Source organism: Watersipora subatra, chromosome 11 (assembly GCF_963576615.1).
Source record: "Watersipora subatra chromosome 11, tzWatSuba1.1, whole genome shotgun sequence".
In the NCBI taxonomy this organism is placed as follows: domain Eukaryota; kingdom Metazoa; phylum Bryozoa; class Gymnolaemata; order Cheilostomatida; family Watersiporidae; genus Watersipora; species Watersipora subatra.
Genome location: NC_088718.1, coordinates 10,739,219 through 10,767,093, shown reverse-complemented (window position 1 = coordinate 10,767,093; position 27,875 = coordinate 10,739,219). Strand labels below are relative to the sequence as shown.

General features: G+C 36.3%; 3 protein-coding genes across 3 annotated transcripts in view; all 3 read right to left on the bottom strand.

The window, feature by feature from the left end:
- LOC137408243 (USP6 N-terminal-like protein) overlaps positions 1 to 9,227 on the bottom strand; it is a 51,712-nt gene extending 42,485 nt beyond the window's left edge. Inside the window, exon 1 of the mRNA XM_068094671.1 lies at positions 9,127 to 9,227. The gene's annotated coding sequence lies outside the window, so the exon portion shown is untranslated. The remainder of the gene's footprint in view (positions 1 to 9,126) is intronic.
- A 3,120-nt stretch (positions 9,228 to 12,347) lies between these two features.
- Positions 12,348 to 27,875, bottom strand: part of LOC137408758 (collagen alpha-1(III) chain-like) — a 340,292-nt gene continuing 324,764 nt past the window's right edge. Inside the window, exons 2-10 of the mRNA XM_068095342.1 lie at positions 16,166 to 16,324; positions 15,851 to 15,901; positions 15,500 to 15,635; positions 14,777 to 14,977; positions 14,234 to 14,689; positions 13,786 to 14,138; positions 13,517 to 13,682; positions 13,321 to 13,413; positions 12,348 to 13,051 (exon numbers count right to left, since the gene is read on the bottom strand). Of these exons, the coding sequence (XP_067951443.1) occupies positions 12,969 to 13,051; positions 13,321 to 13,413; positions 13,517 to 13,682; positions 13,786 to 14,138; positions 14,234 to 14,689; positions 14,777 to 14,977; positions 15,500 to 15,635; positions 15,851 to 15,901; positions 16,166 to 16,324 (1,698 nt within the window). The 3' untranslated portion in view covers positions 12,348 to 12,968. The remainder of the gene's footprint in view (positions 13,052 to 13,320; positions 13,414 to 13,516; positions 13,683 to 13,785; positions 14,139 to 14,233; positions 14,690 to 14,776; positions 14,978 to 15,499; positions 15,636 to 15,850; positions 15,902 to 16,165; positions 16,325 to 27,875) is intronic.
- Positions 18,186 to 27,875, bottom strand: part of LOC137407815 (collagen alpha-1(X) chain-like) — a 14,708-nt gene continuing 5,018 nt past the window's right edge. Inside the window, exon 3 of the mRNA XM_068094195.1 lies at positions 18,186 to 18,362. Coding sequence (XP_067950296.1) covers positions 18,186 to 18,362 — 177 coding nt within the window. The remainder of the gene's footprint in view (positions 18,363 to 27,875) is intronic.

The window sequence follows — 27,875 nt, the reverse complement described above, 5'->3', positions numbered from 1 at the left end:
CGAAAAGCAAAGTGACGAATTGAACTAAGTACTAGAGATGCCACATAACAGTGACCATGACTAATGACCTCATTACATGAGTACAAGTAGGGGAGGGTGGGGCACGTTGTAACGAATAATGCATTTTTGGCAAGTTTTACTAAAATATTGGAATATAATTTTATCACATAGGATGCAGAAATATGTTTTACATTTGTATGCCAAATGTCAGTTCTGCTGGTTGTATACTTTGGAAAATATCACAAACGTGCCCATATCATTTCAACGTGCCCCAGTAGGGGATACGCTGAAACATCCTATGGGGCACAATGAAACGTCCTTGACTTTCATAGTAAATTTTAATTTCAGAATGGTTTTCTTGAAATTTATTTTCAGCCAAACAATTCAAATTGCTACCAAGTATTTGAGCAAGAAAAACTTGAAAAGAGTTGGCTATGAACTTGAAGACACGGTGTACAACAATCACAACAAACAAACTTCCACAGTACAACTAAACATATATATACATGTTGATCTAAAGATCAAACTTGTCTTTCTATATGTTAGTATTTGCAGCCAAGATATCATTGTCCAGAAATTTAAGGGTTCATCTTTATCATCAGGATGAACTTTTAGCCATGTCATCAAGGTTTGTATCACACCGCAGCTTCAACGTTACTCGAGCTGTTCCCCTCCATAAGAATAATGGGGCAAGATTGAGACACATTGTTGCAACTTGCCTCATAAACTTCATGTTTCACCGAGCCCCAAATGACTGAGTAACCAAAATATTCAACGCAACTCGGGATGATGTAACATCATGAAGTTGGTGGGCGCATTGTGCAGAGAACATGTCTATAGCTGCCTCCACTGACTTTTGTTAACATGAGATGATGTACAAAGATGTGCCATTTTCTAAATTTGGATATAAAAATAAAAGAGCAAAAAATTACCAATAAATTTTAAAAAATCATGGCTCACCTAAATTGCTGTTCTTTTGATTTCATGCAATCAAGAGATATCATAAGATGACCTGAAAGCTCTTTAGTTAGTGAGGTAAGAATTCAAAATGATGTGAACAAGCAAGAAATTTGAGGGGTGTTTCAAAACGATGTACCCAACTCTCCCCTACTAAATATTTCCTAGCGTCTTATTGTTGAATATATTATTTATAGCATTTCGCACAATCTAAAAGGTACAGTAAACCCGAACTTAGTGAGAGGTTTACGGATGTAATCCTTAGAAAGGCTGTATAAGCCACACCCCAAACTGTTACACAAAAATTTACGTTCACAGGTACGGCTTATGCACAAGGATGTACTGTAGTTCAAGGATAACAGAAAATGAATGGGTCTTTTCTATATGAATCCTCCCTAGAGACTACATCGGAGCATAAAACAAATGGAACTTGCCACAAAAAAGTATGGCTTGTTAAAGGTATACTGGCAGCCAGTCCGTGTCGCGCTATGAGGCACCGAGATGAGGATAAGGCAACATCATACTAGCAGACTAGCTGCCTGCGCTATCAAGTACCTTAGCAATCTCACTACAGATATAGACAGAAGATAATGAGGCATTCATAGTACTCCAGCATCAAGGAACCTTGACAAAGCTCTCCCTTCCAATGAAAACATATTTCTGCTTTGCTCATTTACCTTAGCAAATGGGTGACTCACTGCAAGGCTGTTACTAACACCAGGTGAATAGTGAGAACACAAAAGGCAGTATCAAACGCATAAGACTGTCTAATTCAGCTTTGGTGTACTTTATGTGAATAGGTTCTTGAACAAAAATAACTTTCCTTTTTAGGTAACATGATCGACGAAGGGTAATTTTGCAACGCAACAAACCTATTCACGTACAAGTTAAAACAAAGCCATATAACTTAATTTTGACAGTTTAATGTCTATATATAATCCAGGTGGAGTTTATTTTTGGCGATACATTTTGAGACAAAACCTACCCTAGCCAGTGCCCTGTTACTAATTTATGGTGAGTAATAACTCTGCTAGATTTATTAATAATTTATAGTGAGTGATACCTCTATGCTAGATTTATTAATAACTTATGGTGAGTGATAACTTTATGCTAGTTTTATTAATAGCTTATGGTGAGTGATAACTCTATGTTAGACTTATTAATAACTTATGGTGAGTGATAACTTTATGTTAGACTTATTAATAACTTATGGTGAGTGATAACTTTATGTTAGACTTATTAATAACTTATGGTGAGGGACAACTCTATGCTAGATTAATTAATACCTTATGGTGAGGGATAACTCTATGTTAGATTCATTAACAACTTATGGTGAGGGATAACTCTATGCTAGATTTATTAATAACTTATGGTGAGCGATCACTCTGTTAGATTCATTAATACCTTATGGTGAGTGATAACTCTATGCTAGATTCATTAATACCTTATGGTGAGGGATAACTCTAAGCTAGGTCTATAAGTAGTCTTTTGAAATTCCTCGAGGAAGATGCTAATCCAAATATGTAAAAGCACATCTACATCACTGAAACTTCATGGTCTAGGGGTGATTTCAGAAAGAGTATCATACCAGCTTTTGAATAAAAAACAAACCCCTCATTGTTTTGGGCATTTCAACCAAAATTAAGTCAAACTGAGAAACTAACACTGTTCAAAGGTGTTCTTGTTCGCAGGTACTTTGACTACAGCCATTCATCGCAGCAGCCAGTAATGAGGTGATGATAGGTCAACAATAGCCTACAATAGGTGACGGGATGAACCGTTGCGACAACCAAAGCATTAACTAAGAAACGAGGAGACACCCCAACTATGTTTAATTCGTTCTTATATTACCTTTGATCAATAGCAATTTTCAAAAGATTCAACTGTATCAGCCATACAGGTGTAAATCAATCCAGGCCATAACTAGTAGACCAAACAACTAGTAAGGTCTAGGAGTGGTACTGAGAATGTACGAGCAGCTGTCAGCAACCTGACGTGATAAGATGTTGCTTATCATGTTATGTATAACCTTTTTATCGCACAAACTTACGACTGAATACTGCAGTACGATTCAAACAAGCCGCCCACTCCATCGATAACACAATCAAGTTCTACACGATATACCGATATCTGCCCCTCTTTGGTTCAGTCTCAATCAGTACTATAGAGCTCATTTGTAAAACAAACCAGATACTGGCAAATTTACCAAAATGTTGTGAGTGTATGCGCTGTTTCCACTGTGCGGATTTGGACATTTGCATGCTGCGGAACAAGGTGGGCACTTTGTTAAAAACGATAAGGAATTATAGGTCAGAGGTCACCGCAGCGTACTCGGAACTGCTCAAATCAAAATAGGAACGACTCAAGTGTAGAAAATGCTTACAACGGAATAGCCTGCACGACATTTTCTTGCACATCATTCGCAAGCGTAGTTTCCATCTTTCTCAAGCATGAAACATTCGATAAAAATCTGTGAGTAACAAAACTCGTTCGACTAGCATATTTTAGCTGTTTCCAGACGACGGATGACGTAAACCTGCAGACTAAACGAGTCGGGAGGGGGGGGGGGACACAGTAGTAGTAATACACCAATTTGTAGAAAATGATTGCCAGCTGAAAATAAAGGAAACAGCTAATCTGTTAATTATCAGTATACGAGACTCAATAGTTTCTTTCCCTCGCTGCAGCCAATGTCAATATACACACCTTTAGTGGTGACAAGGTATAACACTTGATAATAATAAATGTTTATATAAGAGACTCCCAATCATTGCTCATCAAAAGAGCTAACAATAGTCAGCGCTAAAAACAACAAGAACAGGAAACTAAAAGATGTGAAACTGCAACGGCAGCATTAACGGAGCAGCCCGAGCCAGTCAGCTGGCTGGCCACCCATTGCAACACTCGGGTTAATACGGCATCTCATAATTACAAGGCATGCAGATATAACTGTCTTGCGTTTGAGCGTTAAATAGCTCATGTAATCAATAGCGAAGAGCGGTAATATTGTGCTGGTACACTACTATAATAGCACAGATGTGGATCATATTGCGCAGTGTTTCGATTATCGCATACCATTTAACATTAACTTTCCCGTGACTTTCCACAGACTGTAAAGTCGAGGCATGAAAGTATGAACAAGGAGAATGCAAAACTTGCTTTTATTTGTGCAAATAGTTCAAAGGAAATATTACACTCAAGTGGTTCACCTCATGGCCCGAATGAATTTATGCTAAACTCAGATAAGTGTCAAGTATTTGATCAAATTATATATTGAGTGTTGATCATTTGTATCGCAAGACGATTTTTGTATCGCAAGTTGTTAGTGGATGAGCTACGTGAGAACTTTACACAGTAACAACTTTTTCATATTTCGATTTGTGTCCATACACAGTTTAGATTTCCTACCCCTGGTCTGCCGGCAATGCAATGACATGTCATTGCATATATGTTTTATTATATATATCATATATATGATATATATAATAAAACATGTTTGTTCATATATATTTCATTCATGTATGTTGAATGTTGCCAATTACGTCTTATTGCTGCTACTTATGATACTGTACATATAAGCGTATGTAGCAATGTTGAAAATGGAATAGCTTGCGTGGCATTTTGTGACGATTCCATCTTTCGCAAACATGAAACATTCAATAAATATTGGCACATAACAAAACTCGCTTGATTTGTGGATTTTTGCCAATTCCATTTAAGTTCAATCTGAAAAAGTTCATATATTTGTAGGAAGATTCAATGAGTTCTGCCTTTATAGTAGTTAAACAAGTTTGACAAAAATCAGACTCTCTAAAAATATTAAACTTTTCCGGCTTCTGAACTATAGCAATATAATATATAATATTGCCTGTATGGAAAGACAGTGGTACAAATTAGGCTACAATTCCTTAGTATAACATATCAAAGGTTTTAAGACAATAACACCGAATATATTATTATATTGGTATTAGAATTGAATTCTTTGCTAAAATATTAGTCCATCTGAAACAAAATTCTACAAAAGATTCTTACGAAAGAAAATGATGTGGTTTTAATGCATGTATCTATAGTATTAAAGATGATCTCACACAAACTTTAGCAGGTTCTATCAGAAAGTGTCCGTATTTTTTATTTTTATATCATCTGTGATTGTTTTTGATGTTTGAGGTAATCTGGCTGCCAGGATGTTTTAAGATTAAAATCGACAAAAAAAGATGTACGCAGACTTCTCCGAAAGTGTATGTCAATAGAGTCGCATAATACTGCAACATGATCGCAATAGCTGATGTCACAACGAGAGGAACAAACAGGAAACACGACTGCTGACATAATTTGTGGAGATGTATTTTTCTTCTGAGCATTTTAACTGCGATCACGTTTTGTAGATTTTAATCTTGAAACATTCTGGCTGTCAAATAATTTTAAGCATCAAAAACAATCACACATAATAGGAAAATATCTTGACAGTCAGATCACTTCAAACATAAAAAACAATCGCAAATGATAGAAAAAATACTGATACTTTCTGATAAAATCTACTAAAATTTTGAGCAAGTTCTTCTTTAATGTGTAATTATGAACAAAACCCAGCATTCTAGGAAATAACTTCATATTGACTTAAAACATACCTTAGCATGCCAAAGCCTTGTCAATTTTAACTCACGATTGTAAGCTTATCTGTAGGTTTATAATAAAACTACTAACAATGCCAACATCACAAATCATATCAACTTATATGTATGAGACTACATAATGCCAGTGATTTGAAATGTGACAAAAACCAACCACCATATGAAGAGGTTGATTGAAACATAATAAGGTATGTGTGAGGAATTGTCATGAGAGATTAAAGAATATATAGCATGAGATGGCCACTACTATAATTGCAAGGTGATACCTTGGTAGCTTATATAGGCATTAATACCAAAAGAAGGAGTAGTCCATTTTCTAACAGAACATTTTGCAAAAACGTTACCAGAACTGAAGCTCTGCCTACCTCTGAGTAACTTGGCTCACCGTGTACCAGAATAACAGAAAATTGTTCATAGATATTAGGCAAGTCCTGGAGACACTAACATAGGTGTTAATCAGCATCAAAGGCACATACAATTGTTTTTCAGTACAAATGTATGCAAAACGATATGCAGAGATGCATGTTTTTCAGTTCCAAGGGTTTGAGGCAAATCCTGGAGACTTGTTTTCAAAATGAACATTGGTGTTAATCAGCATCGAAGGCTGATATCCTTGTTTTTAGTGCAAATATATGAATAGCGAGATCCAAATATGCATATTTTCAGTTGTTACTGCTAGCCATCTCTTCCAACTACGTATAACTAAAGACTTGATTTATCACCTAGTTGTGTTCATTTCGATTTTAAATTGCCAAACATACAAATGCATCAATAAATAATTTTGATCCAAAGTTCTAATATATCAGTTGCTTAATTTATTCCTTTCACTGTAGTCCACTTGCCACAAAACATACAATTGACTTCTGCAAATAATTATTTTTTAACATTCACAGTAAAAAAAAACAACTAAAAAATATCATCGATGCAAATATTTCATACAAAAGGTGGATGAACCAAGAACGATCTTAACAAATCCTTCAAAAGCTAAACTCCAGGGTTGCTACAAGCTGCAGGACGACTTATACAGAGGGAACAGCATCTCATAATCAATACCTTTTCTTTCCATGCATAGCGACAAGACATGTTTTGTAGAGGATGCATCTACACACACAATCAGACACCCCGTAAGCATAAGTTTAGTAATAACATTAGGGTTTACTAAATACACAAATGAATGACTATGACAAATGAATGAAAAAAAAACTATGCAGCCTGTTAGGAATGGTAAAAAATATACCGACAATATCTCTCAAAAATTCACACGCAGCATGTTTTTGCAACCCTATTTCATCCAATAAAAATTATGCATACCATTATGTCTATAATATATCTGATCACGAGAAATTGTGTCTAAAACTGAAATATTTATAATTTCATTCAGAACATATAAAATTAATCTACTGTGCAAATTCACCCTGAAAAGCATTAATACATGAATTAACAAAACTGCAGTTTCCAACAATTACGTGTTGCGCCGCATAACCTTTTAAAAGTTCATTCTGTTCCCATCTGACACAATGAACCTCTCATCTGACACCATAATTGATTAGCTTATATACTGAGTGAATACAGTTATTTGGTTATGCAACATTCTGTGAATATGAATTATGTTGAAGTACCTTAGAATGTAATACCTTAGAAGCTTTATTATAAAAGGCACCTTCATTAAAGGTGTTGACCATTATAGTTACTAGTACCCAAGCAGTCAGGTGTACTGTGAGAGCTGTACTGATCATCATGTAATAACTAATTGCAAAATATATTTCATAACATGGAAAGTTGATCTATTGGTGCAGTGGTTAGCATGTCGATCTACCCAGCTGATGGTCATGATTTCAAATCCTGTTAAAAGGAATCCTTTTTGGACAGAAAGACCGACACGGCCCTCATCGTAAAGGTAACGTACAGATTTTTTTTCAGATACAAGGTTTCTCGTTTGTAGATTGCAAACTACAAGCAAACCTTTAAAAGAAGAACATTCTTACTCAAAATTCAACGGTGTATAAACAATTTTTAATTGATTTTCATTACTAGACAATCAAGTAACTCTAAGAGATACAAACTTTGCTCAAACCTGAATGACCACAAAGGTCAAAACAAAGGACCAAGAAAGTAGATAAGAACAAACTACTATTGCGGTATAGACTGACACATGTATATCAGAAAGATATAAAATGCTTAAGCCTGGATATTTACTTGTGTAATTACCCTGCAACATTATCCTTACTGTCAGCATTAATAATACATAGAGATGTCTTACATTGAATACCAACTAATTATCATTTTGAATTTTCCAGGACATGTATTAAAAAGCTATACAGTAAATTTGGGCGTAGCGCTGCAATAGCTACAGCATTTAACTGTGCGCCTATATAATAATTGTTGAAAGATCATGATTCACATTCATCTCCAAATCCGAGCTGTCACCAAATGATAGATCTTGACCAAATTTTAGGCCGTTTCCAATATTTCTGTAAATATTTTATACTGAGTTTTCAGCGTTTATTTAGAGAAGGAGTTTTTATTGGCATTTTCTAGCAGGGGGTAAACACTTGTTTTTATGCCGTTCTTAGCATACAAGTGCAAACTTGCTTTAATGGAACATTCAACAGTCGAGTGCAACCAATACAGCGAGCACACATAATAAAGTGGTGTGGGTAAAGAAGCTCAATGCGTTAAAAATCAGTTATCGACATCTATTTACAGTTACTGATTACTCGTGTTACTAACATTTTCAGGAGCTCAAAAATTAAATCTTCATTTCTGGTATACCAAATGAAGGTAGATGGGTATAAAATTTTATCACGGTGTCAGTGGTGAACTTAATTTCTAACAGCAAAATTCAAATAATATTCATATACTATTAGATTGGCCGAAAGTGTAGTTAATTACATGAATCCTTAGTTTTGGCGAAGATTTTAAAACGAAAATTTTTTAATATCCATAATAACCTTCGCAGCCAGCATTCTTTTCTCTTTTTACTTTTTAACCCAACCACTCCTAAAATGTATTGCCCCCGTCTTGCATGACAATCTTACTGTCATAGTAATGTACGTTAAGAATTGACGTTTTGTCGTGAATGTACACAGGTAATGGCTAAACAAAAATAATAAAGATTTGGCAGTAGACCCCTACCAATCTTGTATTTTTAGTTGACTAAAATCAATAACAATGCTATTTGTTCTAACCTAAAACTAAATTAATGTTAATGCAGATCTTTTCGATCCACTTCCTCATTTATGCATTTAGACAGCGTTGCAAAAGTTTTTTGCTCTACATTTTTTATGTGGACAATATTATCCTACAGCCTCCATAATTGCGCTGTAATATTAATTTCACATTGTTAGGCTACGGACCAGTCTTATTGCAACCGTTTCGTTGCCTATACTCAACTACCCATGATGTTCTTTATGTTTTTATCAGGATACGATACGTTAGCTATTACCATAAACGAATATAAATATACATATTTTCCACAAAAGCTAACCAAGCACAACATATAATTGCAAAACAAACAGCATGTATTTGATCTACTTACGCGTCGACTTCGTAAATTCTCAATTGCTGAGCTGAAATTATGCGAAAGAAATTGTTAAAATTTTATTTTTCGGTCAGCTCTCATTCCGGATGTGGCCTTTCCAATCAGTGACTCCGCCTGTTTTTGATCACGTGTTTCCTTTCGGTTAATGGCTCAGTCGGTGTCTTTGGCAAAGAGGAGACAACCTTTCTTGTAACGCTCTGCGCTCCTTTTAACTTTGATAATGTAGTCACTAGAGTTACAGCTTGAATACACACTTGACGTCATCATTCTAAGACAAATAGCAACGACATGATTTTTTTAAATATTTTATTCTGCTTGGTAGGACACTGAGATTAAATTTTTTGTTGTTGAGATGTCATCAATGTTCCTAAGCCTAGACAAAAGCTTATACAAATCAAAGCTCTAAACAGCTACAGCCTAGAGCTGCTTTTTTGACAGAAATTTTGAAGGCAAAATTTTCATCCCGTTAATGTCACAAGCAATAAATTGTAAAACTGCTTAAAAATAAAGATGTGTAAATTATTAATACGGTATTTTTATTGGGATGAAAAGCATCTCTTGTTTTAGGTTAAACTGCCTGTAACATACATGTACATCTAACCGAAAACAAACTGTTTAATGCAAAGATTCTAGCAGTACAGAATCCTAGGAGTTGTGATTTGCTATTGAATAAAAGTAAGGTGGTCTCCAATATGGCAATTAACTTTTAGTGGCGCGACTACAAAAATAAATTCTAGGTTTCCATATATCGATAGTGTAATGACACACCCCCATATGACTCTGAAATGCCATCTTGGAAACAGCCATGTCGCTGTCATTCTATTGCGGTTCAGTGTCGCTGTTCAGAATTGAAATACCTGTGCGATCTTTGTGCCATGGAAACAGACTTTGTGACCAACAGTGTCGCACATGCGCTTACACATAGGTCTTGCTTTCCTGTTGCCTCGTATGCAGACATATGCCTTGACATAAAGCATCACGCAATCATCCCTCTACTAAGGCGTCCTTTAGAAACATGGTCTGTTTGTCGGCTCCGCGTGGCGCTTCAGCGCTGGTGCACCCGGGTGTCACCACACTATAACTATCTCAAAACTTAGTAATACTCCTAGACACACGAGCGTGTAATACATGCTCTCAGGCAGACTCATACAGACTCACACAGACATGTGCTTGTTCATCTTAAAGGTTGACTTGCAACAAAATTCACATTACAGTTATTTGGAATCATAAGATTCACCATGTCTTACTCTGTTGTGTTGTAGGTGCCAAATATGTGGAAATGCAATTACACGCTTGTAAAAGCTAAAAAGCGAAAAGCCGCCGTAAATTGGAATCTGTTTATTTCTCTGACGTAGTCATTACAGTTTGGTTATTGTGAATTGGAAGGCCAAGAAAAAGCTCAATATAAAACCTATCGTAGCACTAGTTTATGACAAACACTTCGGGTTTTACCGAAGACCTCGTATCAAATATAGATGCTCGCTACTTTACAGTTTTGTTTCGGCTTGATCGTCAAGTCGTAATCTGATCATGTGACCCAATACTTCGCAAATAATTTTTGCAGCACTTTTCGATTATCACAGGCGACCAACAGGCTCGTCTTGATTATCAGACACTGATATGTACTCCTTCGAGGTAAGGTTGAAAAATTAAATGAATTTTTACGGTAAGTTATAAGATATCACTAAAGTTAAAGTTATGGGAGTTGCTTGGACTCAAAGAACCTTTATGGTATAACTGTTGGACTGCAGCAAGTAGAGATCTCTGTGTCTTTTAACTAGCTAACCGTTGTCTTCTTCGCTTGCATTTCTAACTTTCTTTTACTTATTCCATCGCTGTGTCAGCATGTCTAATTAAGGTAGGGCCACACGAGACAAAATTCTCCCGAAATCGGCGAAATTTGGACTAAACGATTCGTATGAATTGACATTTGGACGAATTCGTCCATCGTTGGTTGCGCACGATGAACGAATCCTGAATTGGACGAAACGTCAGAAATTCCTACGAATCGTTGTTTGATTGGTTGGTTGAAAAGGTTAGTTGAATGTCGAAGGTCGTTTTCTTTGGCGCATGTTTGTACTGAAGCAAATTCTTAAAACGGAATCGGTTTTAATTTATCACCGCGTTCTGATTGGCTAGTTGAAAGTTAGTTTCTTACGAATCCGTGGTGGGGAAACACCGTGTGGCAGGTCAGAAATTTCGTACAAATGGAATTTCCCAGATTAGTTGAAACTACACGATACGTGTGGCCTTACCTTAGTTTAGCACGCTAATTAGTTTTGCAACTCTTCTTCTATGGGTTGTGCAGCCCATACGCTAGCATTCATCTTTTCTGAAGAAATCATCTACATCAGCTACAGCCAGATGGCAGATCTAGATCCAAACCTTTTTAGCCTTTTAGTGGTTCTTTCAAGTTGGCTGCCAAAAATAATTTTGGAGTAGTTATTTTAAAATTTGGTTTAAAAAATTTCAAGTTGGCTGTCAAAGAACATGTCAAAATATTTATTTTAAGATTTGATATGAAAAAACTTTTGTAAATTTTTCTGGTCATTTAGTTGGTCACCGCCTGTAAGCTTAGAAAAGTGCCCAATAACTACTAGGCTAGCTGGAAGACTACTTACTTGCTTTGCCGGTATGAATCATTGTTTTCAATGAATTTTGTGAAAAACGATCATAGAACACGATTTACAAATATTCATTTTCATGAACTTGCAAGAGTTGCTGTAAGTAGCAGGAAATGTGTTTTGATAATATTGGGAAGTCAAAACCCACTCATCATTTTTCTCACTGATATCAGACATAATTATTACAGCATAAAACTTCACTGTTATTTAGTCAAGTAATGTATATGAATGAAGCTTTTTAAAATTGTATTGGACGCCTTGTTTTAAAATATACACAAATAATTGCATGGTTTTGTCTGATAAAAAAGAAAAATGCACTTCTTTAGCTTGTAGATTTGTAATTTGTCAGATTTGGCTGTTGTGGATCATGGTCAAAACTATTTGGCCATGATCCGCACTACAATAAGCTGTGTCTGTCTGCCGCAACTGTTAGATGTTGGAAAAAACTGCATGATATAAGATTCAAACTTGGACATTTACCATCTGCACCACTTTCTCTCAGTTCAAAATACTTGTACATGTAGTTATTAGACCTGATGATCTCTCATGGTGCCCCAGACTGTCAGGGTACGGAGTAGCAAATAATATCTGAAATTGGTGTTTAGTGATCTCTGATATATTAAGTTCAGAAAGAAAAAAGTAACAAGAAACAACACCATAAACTCTGAATATAATAGGAATATCACCAAAACAACAAATTATGTTACGCGCACCAGTGTTAGGAAATTACTAATAAGTACATAACCTATCCTGTAATGAATGCGCACCAGGTAACAGCTACAACAAAACTTTCTAGCTATAGACCACAAAAGCTGACCTACTAAAAAAAATTAATTTTCGTCACAGCACAAAGTGACTTTGCAAAACATCTAAAAAATTCTTGCTTGACATGAGTTGACCAGTGCTAAGCACTGTTGCCGAACCTGTATGACACATTCCGGCAAGTGTTGACACATGTCAGCAAATGCCAACCAGTGTTACAAAGACTAACGCTGAGTAAACCTGTATGACACATGTCGGCAAGTATTGAGACATGTCGGCAAGTGTCAAACATTGTTACAGAGACTAACGCTGGGTTGAGGAATGAATCGCTGTAACAGTGTTACTCTGTCGAAGTTGAATGTCTTGGAAGAAAATTGTGAGCAAATTTGAACCTGTCTCAGTCAGATATGCAGCAGGTGCTAGACATATGTAACAGGTTGTATCAGGTGGAACTTAACCTTGCCATCCCCAGGATTGACCGGCTGGTTCCGACTTTGGGCCAGGATGACCTCTTGGTCCAGGCGGTCCGGGCATTCCTGCATAAAGCAAAACCCGTTCTTAAAAACTAGATTCATATATAGCAAGCTTGCTTAGTTTGTAATGCGCCCGATTGTTTTTTGTTATTTAATAAAATAAATACTTGAAAAAATATTTTAAGAAGCCCAAAACATTAAAAGCCTTACTATTAGATTAAAAAAAGTTAACTTTTTCTTCAAGTTTGCTGACCTACCTGCTTAACAAAACTATTTCTTATTGCATAAAATGAGTGTAAATCACATGTTTTAAACCTATTAGAGATTCCTACCTTTAGGTCCGGCATGTCCGTATCCTGGAATTCCAGGTTCTCCTTTGGCACCATATCCAGCGGGTCCAGGAGGTCCAGGTGGGCCATCAGGACCTGAGTGAAAAATTGAACAAATAAATGGCTTATACAGAAATTTCTTAAAATTCAAACTAAAAAACTTTGACCTGTGTTGAAGGGAAGTGTTATCAGCACTTACCTGGTGGTCCATATCCAGCGTTTCCTTTTGGACCTGGAGCACCGGCCGGTCCTGGAGGTCCAGCATTTCCTTTAGCTCCTGCATAGCCCACACCTGGTTCTCCCTTTTCACCATTAAGACCATTGTATCCTTGCGTTCCAGGTTCACCCTTGGCTCCAGGAGTACCCTGAAAGGTAAATTTAACAATATTTCTTCTTTTAAAAATGCCAAGGTAAGTTTCAAATTGGCAGCCATATTAAAACTTTATCAAGCAATAACTTTTAACTTACATATCCAGGTAATCCAGGCGCTCCTGGCTCTCCTTTTGGCCCATCAGCTCCTGGTCCACCTGGAGCTCCTTGGTAGCCAGTATCTCCCTTCTCTCCTGGAACCTGGCTATCTAACCCTGGTGCTCCTCGATCTCCTTTTGCGCCGGGACCTCCTGGTCCTCCTGGAAGACCTCTGTCTCCCTTAGCGCCAGCGAATGAAGAGCCAGGATTACCAGCGGGTCCAGGTAGACCCATATCGCCCTTCTCACCATCTGCTCCATAGCCATTTGTACCTGGCTCACCTTTTTCGCCGGTGTATCCTCGTGGCCCAGCAGGTCCTACCTCACCCGGAGCACCGACATCTCCCTTCATACCTTCAAAAATATGAACGTGTTATACGCTGCCACAGATTGTTTTCATAGTATTTGCGATTTTTACTAATTTACTTTTTTTTAGAGATTTGCATTACCTGGTGGACCATCAGGACCATAGAGTGATATTCCTTTATCTCCTTTAGGTCCAGGTGCACCAGGCTCTCCAGGTGGACCTGGCTCGCCCACTCCGGCTGATCCCTGATAGCCTTGCTCTCCAGGTTCACCCTTTGGTCCGGCATATCCGTATCCTGGTTCACCTTTAGCGCCGTTGTATCCTGGTACACCATCTGTGCCATCAGCTCCTGGTTCACCGGGATGGCCTACTCCAGGCTCTCCTTTTTCACCTGGATAGCCATTGAGACCTGGAGGGCCAATATCACCTTTGTCACCGGGGCCTCCGTATCCTGGTGCGCCAGGCTCCCCTTTGACTCCAGGTCTGCCAGAACCACCTCGACTTCCACGATCTCCTTTTTCACCAGGTCCTCCCGGATGTCCTTTAACAGTGGATGGAGCACCGGGCTCACCCTTGGCTCCTGGAGCTCCATCATTACCTAAAATTTAAAACGTTGTACAATGTAACTGTTACGTTTGTTACTATTCAGCCAATGAGCAGCGACATAATATTTAAAACAACAAACCTCGATAGCCTGGTGGTCCTTTGTCTCCTTTCTCTCCAACGGTACCGTAGCCAGGGGTACCAGGAGGTCCCCTGTGTCCCTTTTCACCAGCAGGTCCTGGCAGTCCATAGCCAGGAGGTCCCTTTGGTCCTGGTGGACCATCAGGTCCCTTCATACCAGGAGTTCCAGGTGGACCGTGGTTACCTTTCGGCCCAACGGGTCCTGAAATATTAAAAAAATGGTTGACCTTGGCAATACAGTCCAGGACATAAAACTGCAGTGTGTTAAATATATTTTTTTCAAACTAGACATAAAACTTGAGTCTTTAGCAATTTCGGTGATCTATGATTTTAATAATTGGTGCGCTTTTGCTATTAATGTAGAGCTTTAGCCAGTATAGAATTTTTGGCTGAAGACGACAAAATTCTTTGGCAACATCTATGTGTAGGGAAGTGTGGCAAGGACAAAATTGTTATCGCTTCAAAAATTTGGATGATAACCAAACTTCATGCATGTTCTCAACAACAGCGGATACACTCCGAAAAGCATATGAATTTTTTATAGCGTTGCTATGCATATAAGTCACTTGTCAGTCAAATCTAGCTATAGCTCTTTGAAAAGCAATCAATCAAATATGATTTTAAACATCATTTTGAGGTATTTTTAATCTCGTCTAAGATGAAAAATCTAAAAAACATGTAGGTAGCAGAAAATCTTACGAGAATAATTAAAAATATTACTTACCTGGCAGTCCAGCTCCTCCCCACCCACTTGAACTAGGACCAGTTGATCCCTTAGGTCCAGGTGGTCCAGGTGGACCTACTGGGCAGTTGACATCACAACCCCAACCATTGGCTGATCTTTTCACTCTAGTATTTTGCTAAAGAAAACAACGAAAGATTAAAAAATAATCTAGACAATTAGCTTAATTATATTTTATTTGAATTCCTTTGATGTCCAAATCACTATATGGGGTGCAATTTAGATATACAGCATGAAACCAAATATGTACTGCAGTTTGTCTAAATGGAAGTTGTCTACTTATTGTATACATGAAAAGATAACTCAATATGTTTTAAAAGGACCCTGTCTTACTGTGATTAGGGCTGATCCAGTGATTCCTTTGGCAATCTTCACTTCCACAATCTATAAACAATAAATAATAATTAACAAAACTACAATTAAATTAAGTAAATGATATCACAGAGTAATGACAGCAGATTTTTGAAATCCTAGTATATTAGTTCTTTTTTGCGGTTTGTTTGATTTTTTTTGGTTTTTTGGTTCAATAATTGATGTTTTTATTGTTATAATTAGCTTTGACGAATTTCTGCATATAGAAATACTTGAAAAAATAGCTCTACAAAAAGAGAAAGCACTGTGCACAACAAATATGACCAATAAACTTACCTCTCTTTCTACGGCATCGATTCTGTTCATGATATAAACAGCAAATATGATAGCGCAGACAAAGGTCGTGATGAAGACAAATATGGCTATAGCCAAGGACCATAGGCTAGTCTGTTTTGAGTCTCTGGTCATCAGAGAAATTTTGTCTGACTCACCCATCTAGAATATAAATGACACCCATGCATTTATCTATATGCCATTGTCCAAGTTCTGTCATACCTTACTTGTTATTGGTCATACTTCAGACATTTATGAATGCTGTAAATTTATTTAATAAAAATTGAATGATGTAAAATAATATATTACAACATTTAATGGCTTTTTTATACTGCATAGTAAATATATATTAAAATTTAAAATATTTAAATAGTGATAACGTTTTGTAAAACAAAAAAGTTTGCAATGTAAAAATGAAATAACTAAGTTAATCAATATATTTAAATAATTAAAAATATGAAATTACACAAATTATTTAAAAGTTATTTACTTGAAATTGTAATTATAAAACATCTGTAGTAGTCATAACTTTCACTTGTTTGAAATATTTTTTTATATTATTATTTTATTTTTAAATATTTTTTGTAAATTTGTAAGTACATTTTTATCAACAACCTTAAACCAGAAGAGTAAAATAACTCCAAAATACTAATGCAGATTTTAACCTCTTTTAGCACTAATTGGTAAAAATAAATAAATAATATAGATAAATGAAGATAGCTAACTAAAAGGCTACTTAAGTACTCTACCAGCTGTGGACTCAAAATACAGCAGTCAGGCTTAATAAGTCAAGTCCTACAGCCTCACTACATGGAAAGCATTTAAAAACCCTCTTAACTTCCTCTGAGAAGCTACAATACTTACTATGGCCTTGTGGGATGTCTGAGTGTGAAGTGATGAGCTTACACGCTTGTACTCTTTTATATGTATCCGTCACCATGGTTACCGCCTTTACGAAAAGGAGGCGGAGTTTATTTCTGAACGCGTGCTTAGAAGTGTGGTGACATGACATGATGAATAATATACCGGCTGTTGCTAAGGAAAAGTGGTGCATAATTTATTTGCAAAATCAAAAACCAACCATATTTCACACTGAGACATTGCGAACAGAATCCTTCAGAAGAAAGCCGTTATACAAATTGCGTGATTGATGAGCTATGATGTTCAAAAGATAAAAGTTTCACTGTAGGCATCAGCTATAGCAGACCAAGTCAGGTGGTCAACCATTTTTCTCTAATCATTGCTGTTGTTTGATTACAAAACATTTCTCGTCTAAATTCGTACCAGTTTTGAAAATATTTTTTTAATTAAAATGCTTGTGTTGGTTAAATACTGCAGTCACTAAGATTGATAGATTAGCTTGAAATGCAAAACAATTAAACCAGGGTCTCACAAATCCAAGATAAAGTTACCATAATCTGACAGATGTGTGAAGACAGCCACAGACTAGTTAAATTGTTCCAATTCTTGACTTGCCGGGTGGTCCTCTAATGTGCAGCTTCTTAAAAGCCCGGTCAGCGCAGAACTAAGTGTGAACAGCGGCAGTAGACTGCTTCAAGACAAACTGGAACATCTGCGTATATAAGTAAGGAAGTTAATGCTTAGACTCAAGTGCACAACTCTATTAAAACACTTCAATATATAACAGTATGTTTAGCACTTCAATGCATAACTCTATTAAAATGCTTCCATATACTGATTACCTCTATTAAAATACTCCTATATATAATTCTATTAAAACTTTCCAATATACAGCCTATTAAAATACATGAATGCACAACTTTATGAAAGTACTACTATATAAACATCTTGTAGGAACACACAACAGCTCTCATTAAAATTGTAGAAACTGGAATCAGGACGTTTTCTCGAGCTACAAACATTTGAACTACATGTTTCTGAAGATCTGTACAATAAATGAACCATGGTGGTTGTAGGTATGAGAAAGAGACGGGTAATCACAATCACAGAAATTAAAGAATTCACAGAAACTTCTAGAAATGTGAAGTGAAGTAAAGTGTTATCAGCATTTACCTGGTTGTCCATATCCAATATTTCCTTTTAGACATGGAGCACCGGCTGGTCCTGGAGATCCAGCATTTCCTTTAGCTCCTGCATAGCCTACCCCTAGTTTTTCCTTTTCATCACTAAAACCATTGTATCCTGGCAGTCCAGGTTCAGCCTTGGCTCCAGGAGTACCCTGAAACATATTTCTTCAAGGTAAATTTAATACTATTTCTTTCAAAATTGCCAAAATGAGTTTCACAAGCTATACTGTCATTGGCAAGTGTAGCTTATGACAATAACCGTAGTTCCTAGGGTACGAGTTTCTAGTAAAATTGCGATAGCGAAGTGACAAGTGATGTTTGTATATCTGATGTTACAACAATAATACCGCACAGATATGTCAACATTTCTTAGTATTTATTATTGAGTGTTTCTAAATCTGCCAGGGTATGTAAGCAATGGACAATATATGTAATTAGCTTTTCGTTGAATCGTAAAAACTCTAAGGGACAGGTGCACTTATAAGTATAAAGTTATCAATAATATTCACCAACAGGAAAAGCAATTGGCTCATTGTGCAAATTTCTCTTCCTTTTTATGTAAATATTATCTGAGTCAATGGCTGTTATAACGTTCCCTTTGACAAGCTTCTAACACAAAGCTAATTATTCGAGAACGGCTTCAGATTCGTGGCAACTCTTGACTACAAGTCTCAACCCTATGTCAACCCGAGTTACTAACAGATGTTGATAGACAATATCACTACTACTTCAACCCTAGTTACTAACAGAGGTTGATAGACAATATCACTCCTACTTCAACCCTAGTTACTAACATATGTTGATAGATAATATCACTCCTACTTCAACCCTAGTTACTAACAGATGTTGATAGACAATATCACTCCTACTATAACCCTAGTTACTAACGTATGTTGATAGACAATATCACTCCTACTCCAACCCTAGTTACTAACATATGTTGATAGACAATATCACTCCTACTCCAACCCTAGTTACTAACAGATGATGATAGACAATATCACTCCTACTTCAACCTTAGTTACTAACAGATGTTGATAGACAAAATCACTATTACTCCAACCCTAGTTACTAACATATGTTGATAGACAATATCACTCCTACTTCAACCCTAGTTACTAACAGATGTTGATAGACAAAATCACTCCTACTCCAACCCTAGTTACTAACAGATGTTGATAGACAAAATCACTCCTACTCCAACCCTAGTTACTAACATATGTTGATAGACAATATCACTCCTACTCCAACCCTAGTTACTAACAGATGATGATAGACAATATCACTCCTACTTCAACCCTAGTTACTAACAGATGTTGATAGATAATATCACTCCTACTTCAACCCTAGTTACTAACAGATGTTGATAGACAATATCACTCCTACTCCAACCCTAGTTACTAACAGATGATGATAGACAATATCACTCCTACTTCAACCCTAGTTACTAACAGATGTTGATAGATAATATCACTCCTACTTCAACCCTAGTTACTAACAGATGTTGATAGACAATATCACTCCTACTCCAACCCTAGTTACTAACATATGTTGATAGACAATATCACTACTACTCCAACCCTAGTTACTAACAGATGATGATAGACAATATCACTCCTACTCCAACCCTAGTTACTAACATATGTTGATAGCCAATATCACTCCTACTCCAACCCTAGTTACTAACAGATGTTGATAGACAATATCACTCCTACTCCAACCCTAGTTACTAACATATGTTGATAGACAATATCACTACTACTCCAACCCTAGTTACTAACATATGTTGATAGACAATATCACTCCTACTCCAACCCTAGTTACTAACAGATGTTGATAGACAAAATCACTCCTACTCCAACCCTAGTTACTAACAGATGTTGATAGACAAAATCACTCCTACTCCAACCCTAGTTACTAACAGATGTTGATAGATAGTATCACTCCTACTTCAACCCTAGTTACTAACAGATGTTGATAGACAAAATCACTCCTACTCCAACCCTAGTTACTAACAGATGTTGATAGACAAAATCACTCCTACTTCAACCCTAGTTACTAACAGATGTTGATAGACAAAATCACTACTACTCCAACCCTAGTTACTAACAGATGTTGATAGACAAAATCACTCCTACTCCAACCCTAGTTACTAACAGATGTTGATAGACAAAATCACTCCTACTCCAACCCTAGTTACTAACAGATGTTGATAGACAATATCACTCCTACTCCAACCCTAGTTACTAACAGATGTTGATAGACAATATCGCTACTACTCCAACCCTAGTTACTAACAGATGTTGATAGACAATATCACTCCTACTCCAACCCTAGTTACTAACAGATGTTGATAGACAATATCGCTACTACTCCAACCCTAGTTACTAACAGATGTTGATAGACAATATCACTCCTACTCTAACCCTGGTAACTAAAAATTGATGGTAAACAAGCAGGAGAGATAGTGGCTGTCCTGTACCTGAAATACGGATGTTCAAATCATGTGTTCCGCTCAAAATCATTCTTTCTATTTTTGTAAATCCATTCTGTTAAGAATTGCTTGGGCTTCCTATACTGGCTTCAAACATCAAACCATTTAGTTCAATTCTAACCTTCAAGTTAGACTTATGTTTTACTTAGATGACTACTTTTGACTTAGATTATTAACACCAGATTTTTATTGCTTGTTACCTTTTTCAACTCAGGTGTATGAACATGGATTTGCTTCAAAGGGAAAATATTATGAAAACATTTATTCATTCTACAAAGGCAAAAACTGTATATTACATCCTAATGCTTTCAAGAGAACTGTGGGTGTGAGAGAAACTTGGCTGCAAAGCTTTCACTGTGGAATGTCATGTCAACACACGCGATGCTTGCCATGACAATATTCTACGAATAAGCGTTGGCAGGCTCTTAGCTTGTACAGGCATGTATCTGTTACGAATGACTCGAGCCTCCCACACTGACACCTGCAGAGCTCTCACAGTTTGCTGAAACATTTGTTGAAAGACGGAGATGGAAAAACTGAGGAACCGATGTAGATACAGAAAGACGGGGTTCTATAGAATTTAGGATTTTGGAAATTTTTCAACAGCATCCGCTCAAAATCTTGACTATAATAATAATAATAATAAAAACTCTGTCTGTTCGTCCATTGTTCAAGGTTATGACAAAAAATTGCTTTCAACAAGTTTCGAACTCATAATGTTGGTGCACCAACAATCTAACACCCGCGCCAATCAGCCAAACACCTTCCAACTTTTCCGAATAATTGTGCACATTCTTATTCTCTGTATTTTATCGAACCACCTGACGATCTCTTACAGCACACTAGACTGTCAATGTACTAATTTAGAATAGTCAATAAGATGAAACTAGAGTTGCTAGAAGGCTAGTATTTCAAATTAGGATTGGCGACTGGTGACAGAAATTATGGTTTCTCTGGTTTTTCCTCACCTCTCAGCATATGAAAATTGCTGTTTTACTTCAGCTTACCCAACTTGACTACACATTAATTCAAATATGGTAGATACGTAAGTACGGTAGGTACATAAACATAACTTCAAATACTCTTCCTATTTGTTGATGACTTTACAACATTTTTGTATTGTTATATTTCTCAATATATCGATATAAGTGTAACTAAAACACCTTTCAGCTGAAATCCATATTAAAGTTTTTAGGAGAAGTGGGAAAAGAGAATTTCCATTCTGTACTAGCGCGTGTCACCTACTTTTGTGGCAATAATCGACTCAGCAGCCAATCACACAGCGGACTGGTTCTTTACTGACGATGAAAGATCATTTTAGATTTTGATCAGCGGAAATGATTTGCAGCTGATATTATCAGTGATTAATATAGCCACGATACTAAATACCAGACACTTGAGAAATAATGGTGGTAAAGTTTCCTTTACCTGCCAGTTTCATCAGATTTAGTAGGGTTTGGGTTATAGAAAACACCAGCATCTAACTATTTTATGACACTTGTACTCCTGACTACTCACTAATGTACAGAACTTGTACTTTTAACTACTGATTAGTGTACAGAGCTTGTACTCCTAACCATCAAGAAATGCTGACTTTGGAGCACCTTATTTATTGAACTTTACAGCTTCACCGCCATCTTCTATCCAGTAACAAATCTTTACAGAAGGTCCTAAAAACATCGACAAGTATGAGCAATATCCTTTGCTTAACTTAAGTGCTGTAAAACATCAGCCTTCACCGAAAGTCTTTAGCTGGATACATAAATAACAGTAGACCTCTCTAGACATCATTGGTACTCCTGAGAGAGTGTTTAAAGAGACAGATTTCAATAGACAACGACGAGAGAGTGATAGCAATTTACTTGTTTTATTGATAGAAGTAATACAGACCATATTTGAAAAGAAAGTTGGTCAGCTCTCATATTATAATCATTCATGTTTTTCCTTTTTTGTTAAAATTTTGGAACGAAGTAAGCGGAAGAAATGCCAGCTATTTATAAAGATTAGTCATTTCCTGATTGGCTTAAATCCCTTTAGCGTCAGTTTCGCACCCGACTTGACACTTGTCGTCTCTCTAATTTATGTAAATACGTAAGAGTTTGCGCATGTTCATCAGGAAACCGATTGTCTTCAATTCTAATTTTTCTTACTAATTTAAAAACTGACAACAGAGAACATGCGTGGCTGCTAGACTCGACATCTAGCCAGGCTAATAATAGCAAAGTGAATGGAAAGATTTCGACAGCCTGTATTTGCGGCAAGCAATTTATCTTCATTTCTTCTAAAACAATGGCAAAAACTTCCTAGAGGCCAATCTAGATGAATTAATACATTATTGTGGTTGTGTTTAACAGTACCAACCTGTAACAGGCTTATGTGTTTAGTTTTTGTTGAATAAAATTAAGCTTTCTTCAAACTAAAAATCAAAACTTGAAAAAAACTATGTCACCTACTTGTTTCAATTCTAAAGCAATATTTTAAATGGGAGGCCACCAGTGGTGACAGGAATGACATCTAACCTTAAATTTCTCTCAGACAACTGAACCTGTCTGCACTTGTCAAGATTTCCTTCCCTTTGAACTCAGATATGTCCAGCCACGATCTCAGAGCCATTGTTAGTGCAACATTGTTCTTAAAAACACGCGCAGCCTCTGCAGACGTCATACTCGATCTTCGAGGGATTGCTCTTATCTAGCATATGATATTTTTTAAATATAAACATTCCTTGGAGAAGCTCCAAAGATTTCGCATTATTGCTGAAATCATTTGGAGTTTCCGTGTTTGTATCTGGTAGTACCACATAACACTCTGCTGTGTCAAAAGGCAACCCGAGTAATGGCACAAAATATGCTGCTGATTTGTGGATTTGATAACGAACAGTCTTTGTTCTGTTTAACTGCTTGAAAAATTTTTGCCTTAACCCACACTTTATAAATGGTTTAAAACGATGTTTGGACTTGAGGCAGTTTGGTTTCATCTAAAGGATTATCATGTCATTTGATGAGCTCAAGCTCTGAATATAGCAGTTTGTCAGTATACAAGGTCCCAGGAGCAAATGCAATTTACTAGAACAACAGGCTATAGTTTTTATTTGGTTCTTGTAATACAAGTAGAGTGGTGTAAAACTCAACCTTGTATATATGATATATATTTCTATAGTATATTTCTTTTATGAAGTTTGAGGTTCTATTGGTAGGATAAAGCAGACAGCAGGCCAATTTGTCTACTATTTCAGTAGTCTGGCAGTCTCTTGACAGATGGTCAGATTATGTCAATAGAGCACAGAGAATAACCAACTGCACAAGTACTCAGCACTATCTAATGTGGTGGACTGGTGCAGATGTTATGGTGTTGGGATACATAGGTCAATGCTGAGAGTTCAATTCCTGCACATGTGATCTTTTTCCACAACCTCCAACCATGGACTGACATGTCCCTTTTTACCGAAAAAAACTAATAAATTCCACTTTGTTATTGTGTCTGTCTGTTAGTCTGCATAAACACTATGCACATCCACATTTCTTTCCGATCTCATCCAAACTTCACAGACACATATGCTCCGTACCTTCTGCCATGTCGCTAAAACAATTTGACTTTAAAACTCTGTCTGGTTTCTTAGAACCAGCTTCTTAAACACCCACCTGCAGGCTATCTTATTGTAAATGATAGAAACCCTGGGAATTCCCTGGGAACAATTATAAACAAAATTGAACAAAACAAGTTCACATTTTTGTTGTAACTAGGCTATAAGCCAGACTATCTGGCAACATACTGTTAGCCAACAATGTATTACTTTTGTTCCATTTTATGTCTAACGCTCTTGTAGAACCTTAGCTCCTTTTTTATTAAGGGTGAAGAAATCAAATTTCACTACCGATACAATTATGGATGTGTTGTTATTGTAGGTGATTTCCATGAGTATGCAGTGGCCAAAGATTTAAGAGTATCTCTGGTTGCTGTCTAGCATTTCAAACAATATATCAAAATCAGCACGTCTCATTACAACTCAATCTTTACTATAGTAAGAGCCGTATCCATCTGTCTGTTCATCTGTCTGTCTGTCTGTCTGTCCGTCTGTTCGTCTGTCTGTCTGTCTGAAGCCATGGTTTGAGGCTATGTAAAATATTACATCAAACAGGGTTAAAACTCTCCACATTTAGTCTCACAGCCCAACTATAACATTTACACCAGTTGGCCATATTTGGCATTGGTGAATAAGTGTACACATACTTATTCTCTGTACTCTATTGACACACCCGACTATCCTTCATGGCACACTTGACTGCCAGTGTACTAGTTCTTACTAATTTTAGTAAATTTCATTAAATAATGCGTTAAAAAACACAAAGCCTTCTATTATCAACTATGTTAGAAATATAACAACAGCTCGATATGAATGCTTATATGAACAATAAACATGGAACTGTGTAGTTAGCAATACTTGAACATGCGTACTGTGATGAAGCGAGTAACAAAAAGCACATCCTAATTTATAGTTGACTGAAATCAGAATACGAAGCTGAATGCTGAACTTGCTAAAGTGCTGCGATTCACCTGTTACACGCCTGTGTTAACATACATTAACACATGTTTTACATATGCTGATTTATGTTAACTGATGTTATACTTATGTTAACATTCACCTGCTACACGCCTGTGTTAACATACATTAACACATGTTTTACATATGCTGATTTATGTTAACTGATGTTATACTTATGTTAACATTCACCTGTTACACGCCTGTGTTAACATACATTAACACATGTTTTACATATGCTGATTTATGTTAACTGATGTTATACTTATGTTAACATTCACCTGCTACATGTCTGCGTTAACATACATCAACATAAATTATACATACGCTAACATATGTTAACTTATGTAGTGCATATGTTAACACAGGCATATAGCAGATGAATGTTAATATATGTATGTGACATGCCATTTCCAAACGCATTTGTCTGACAGACAACTGTATCACATAGCATTTTGTTTCATTTCAGTTACATAAACGGCGCCTCAAGCTAGTCAATTTGGAACAAGTGCTATTTATGCACCGCTGTAATCATACAGAGAAACATGTGGCTTCATACATTCTTTGGCAAACAAGAGAATCAGTGAGTGGTTGCTTTGAAAACAGACTTGAAAATTGGCGTAATGCAATAACGAACAAAAAACTCTGATTTTTGTGAGTTAAAAATAAGGTTTAATGGCCTTTTGAAAGTTTTGGCGTTTTACTAGATAACTCGAGTCTCCATAGAGCTAGCCGGCAAATAATATGCAGCGCTTGAGTGTTATTTCGATACATGCATTAGAGTAATAAATTAGGTCATGATTAATATGCAAATGACACGTTCAGTCATGGGCTGCAAAAACAAATCTTTACAATTGATTTAAGTCAAACAAACCATTGTACAAGCACTTGCAGGCTGCCTGATTTGCAAACAGTTATTGGTTGGCTACATGACAGCTGAAATGATGCTTCTGGATAGCGAATATTTTGACTATTGCAATCGAAGTTCGCGCAGATGACCTCATGACCTTTAGCCAAACTCAGAAATTAAAGCATTGGAGCAGAAATGCGAGCTATTTCTGCTCCAGTCTCATTGCCACCCGATTCAGTATAAATAACTTATTAATACTTCTAATTATTTATAATTGTCTATATATTATTTATAATCTAATATAATAATTTATGATCTAACATTTATTAATGCTTCCTAATAAAACTTTTAATAAAACTACCACTAAAGTAGGCGGTGCTGAGCTCCATACTCAATTTCATGTGCCAATAAAATGCAGTCATTAACCTACAAGTAAGTCATTGCTCACGGGTGTTGAACGGAGATCAAACGATTTCTTGGCTAAAAATGCGAAAAAAGCGCTCGCCAGAAAATTGGCTTCATCTGAATTCCACAAAAGTTGTTTGAAGACAAAAAAGTACAGTTGGGTGAATGTTCGCTTATGTAACATTTTCACACATCAAAAGCAAAGCGTCAAAGTTAGCAGTTTGCAATAACACAAAAAGTCAGTTGTAAATGATTTGGGTGTATAAAGGAAATGATCAATACACTTTGGAAAAAGGCAATTAATCAGCATCTCCTAATACTGACAAAAAAAGTTTGTGCTCATTTGTTACATTTTAAATCACAATAAATTCAACTGTTTGAGGAGAAATAATGTGAATAATGGATTTGCTAATAAATGATTGTCCAATCAGAATGATTGTACCCCAAGCTGTTTGACTTGAAGCTTTCAGGCCTCAGTCCCATGATCTTAGTAATAAATTTTTTTTTAAACTACACATTTAAATTTAATAAAACTTCTTTGTTTGTTTTATTTCCATCTACTGATACCAAATGATTGGATTCAGCTGCTACCTGGCAACCTCTTAAAACTATGAGCTAAGTTTGTAGCTTACTTTTTGAACTATTAACCGCACCCCTATATAAGCCGCATCTGCTTTACTTTAAAGAAAAAACAATAATAAAACAATACATTGGCTGCACCTTTGTATAAGCCACAGATCTCAAGATGGTGATTTTTATACGGCAGCAAATTTGCTAGTTAAAATGGAGCAGGGCTGTTAGGCACTGTTTAGTATTAAATGACGCTTTGTAACCCAGTGCCTAACGGAACAGTACCGTTAGGCATTGTTTCGATTTTTTCTTTCATCGCTAGAGACGCATTAACCGGGGATTCCGATTAATGCACCCTAGCGGTGAAAGAAAAAACCACAAAATAGCCGCACCCTTATATAAGCCGCATTGCTCAAAACATCAGAAAAATGCAGCGGTTGATAGTTCAAAAAGTACGGTACGTATTTCACTGGTGAACCAACTAATGGGCCGCTGCAAATAGTTCAATAAATTGTGATTTGGAAGTTATTGATTACCCTAGATGGAGAAGGGTATCTTGCTGCCAGTTCTTAACTACACATTCAGCACATGACGCTGTTTTTCCACAATTTTTTTTCTTTTTGCCAATGCCTAATTATAATACCGTATTATACTTACATATTATATATATATATATACATAATAATATTATATATTACGAAATAGCAATATGTATTATATTTATGTACTACATATATTTAATGATATATTATATAATATATAAATTACAAAATATATGATTAAATATTGTATAAGATATAATATAT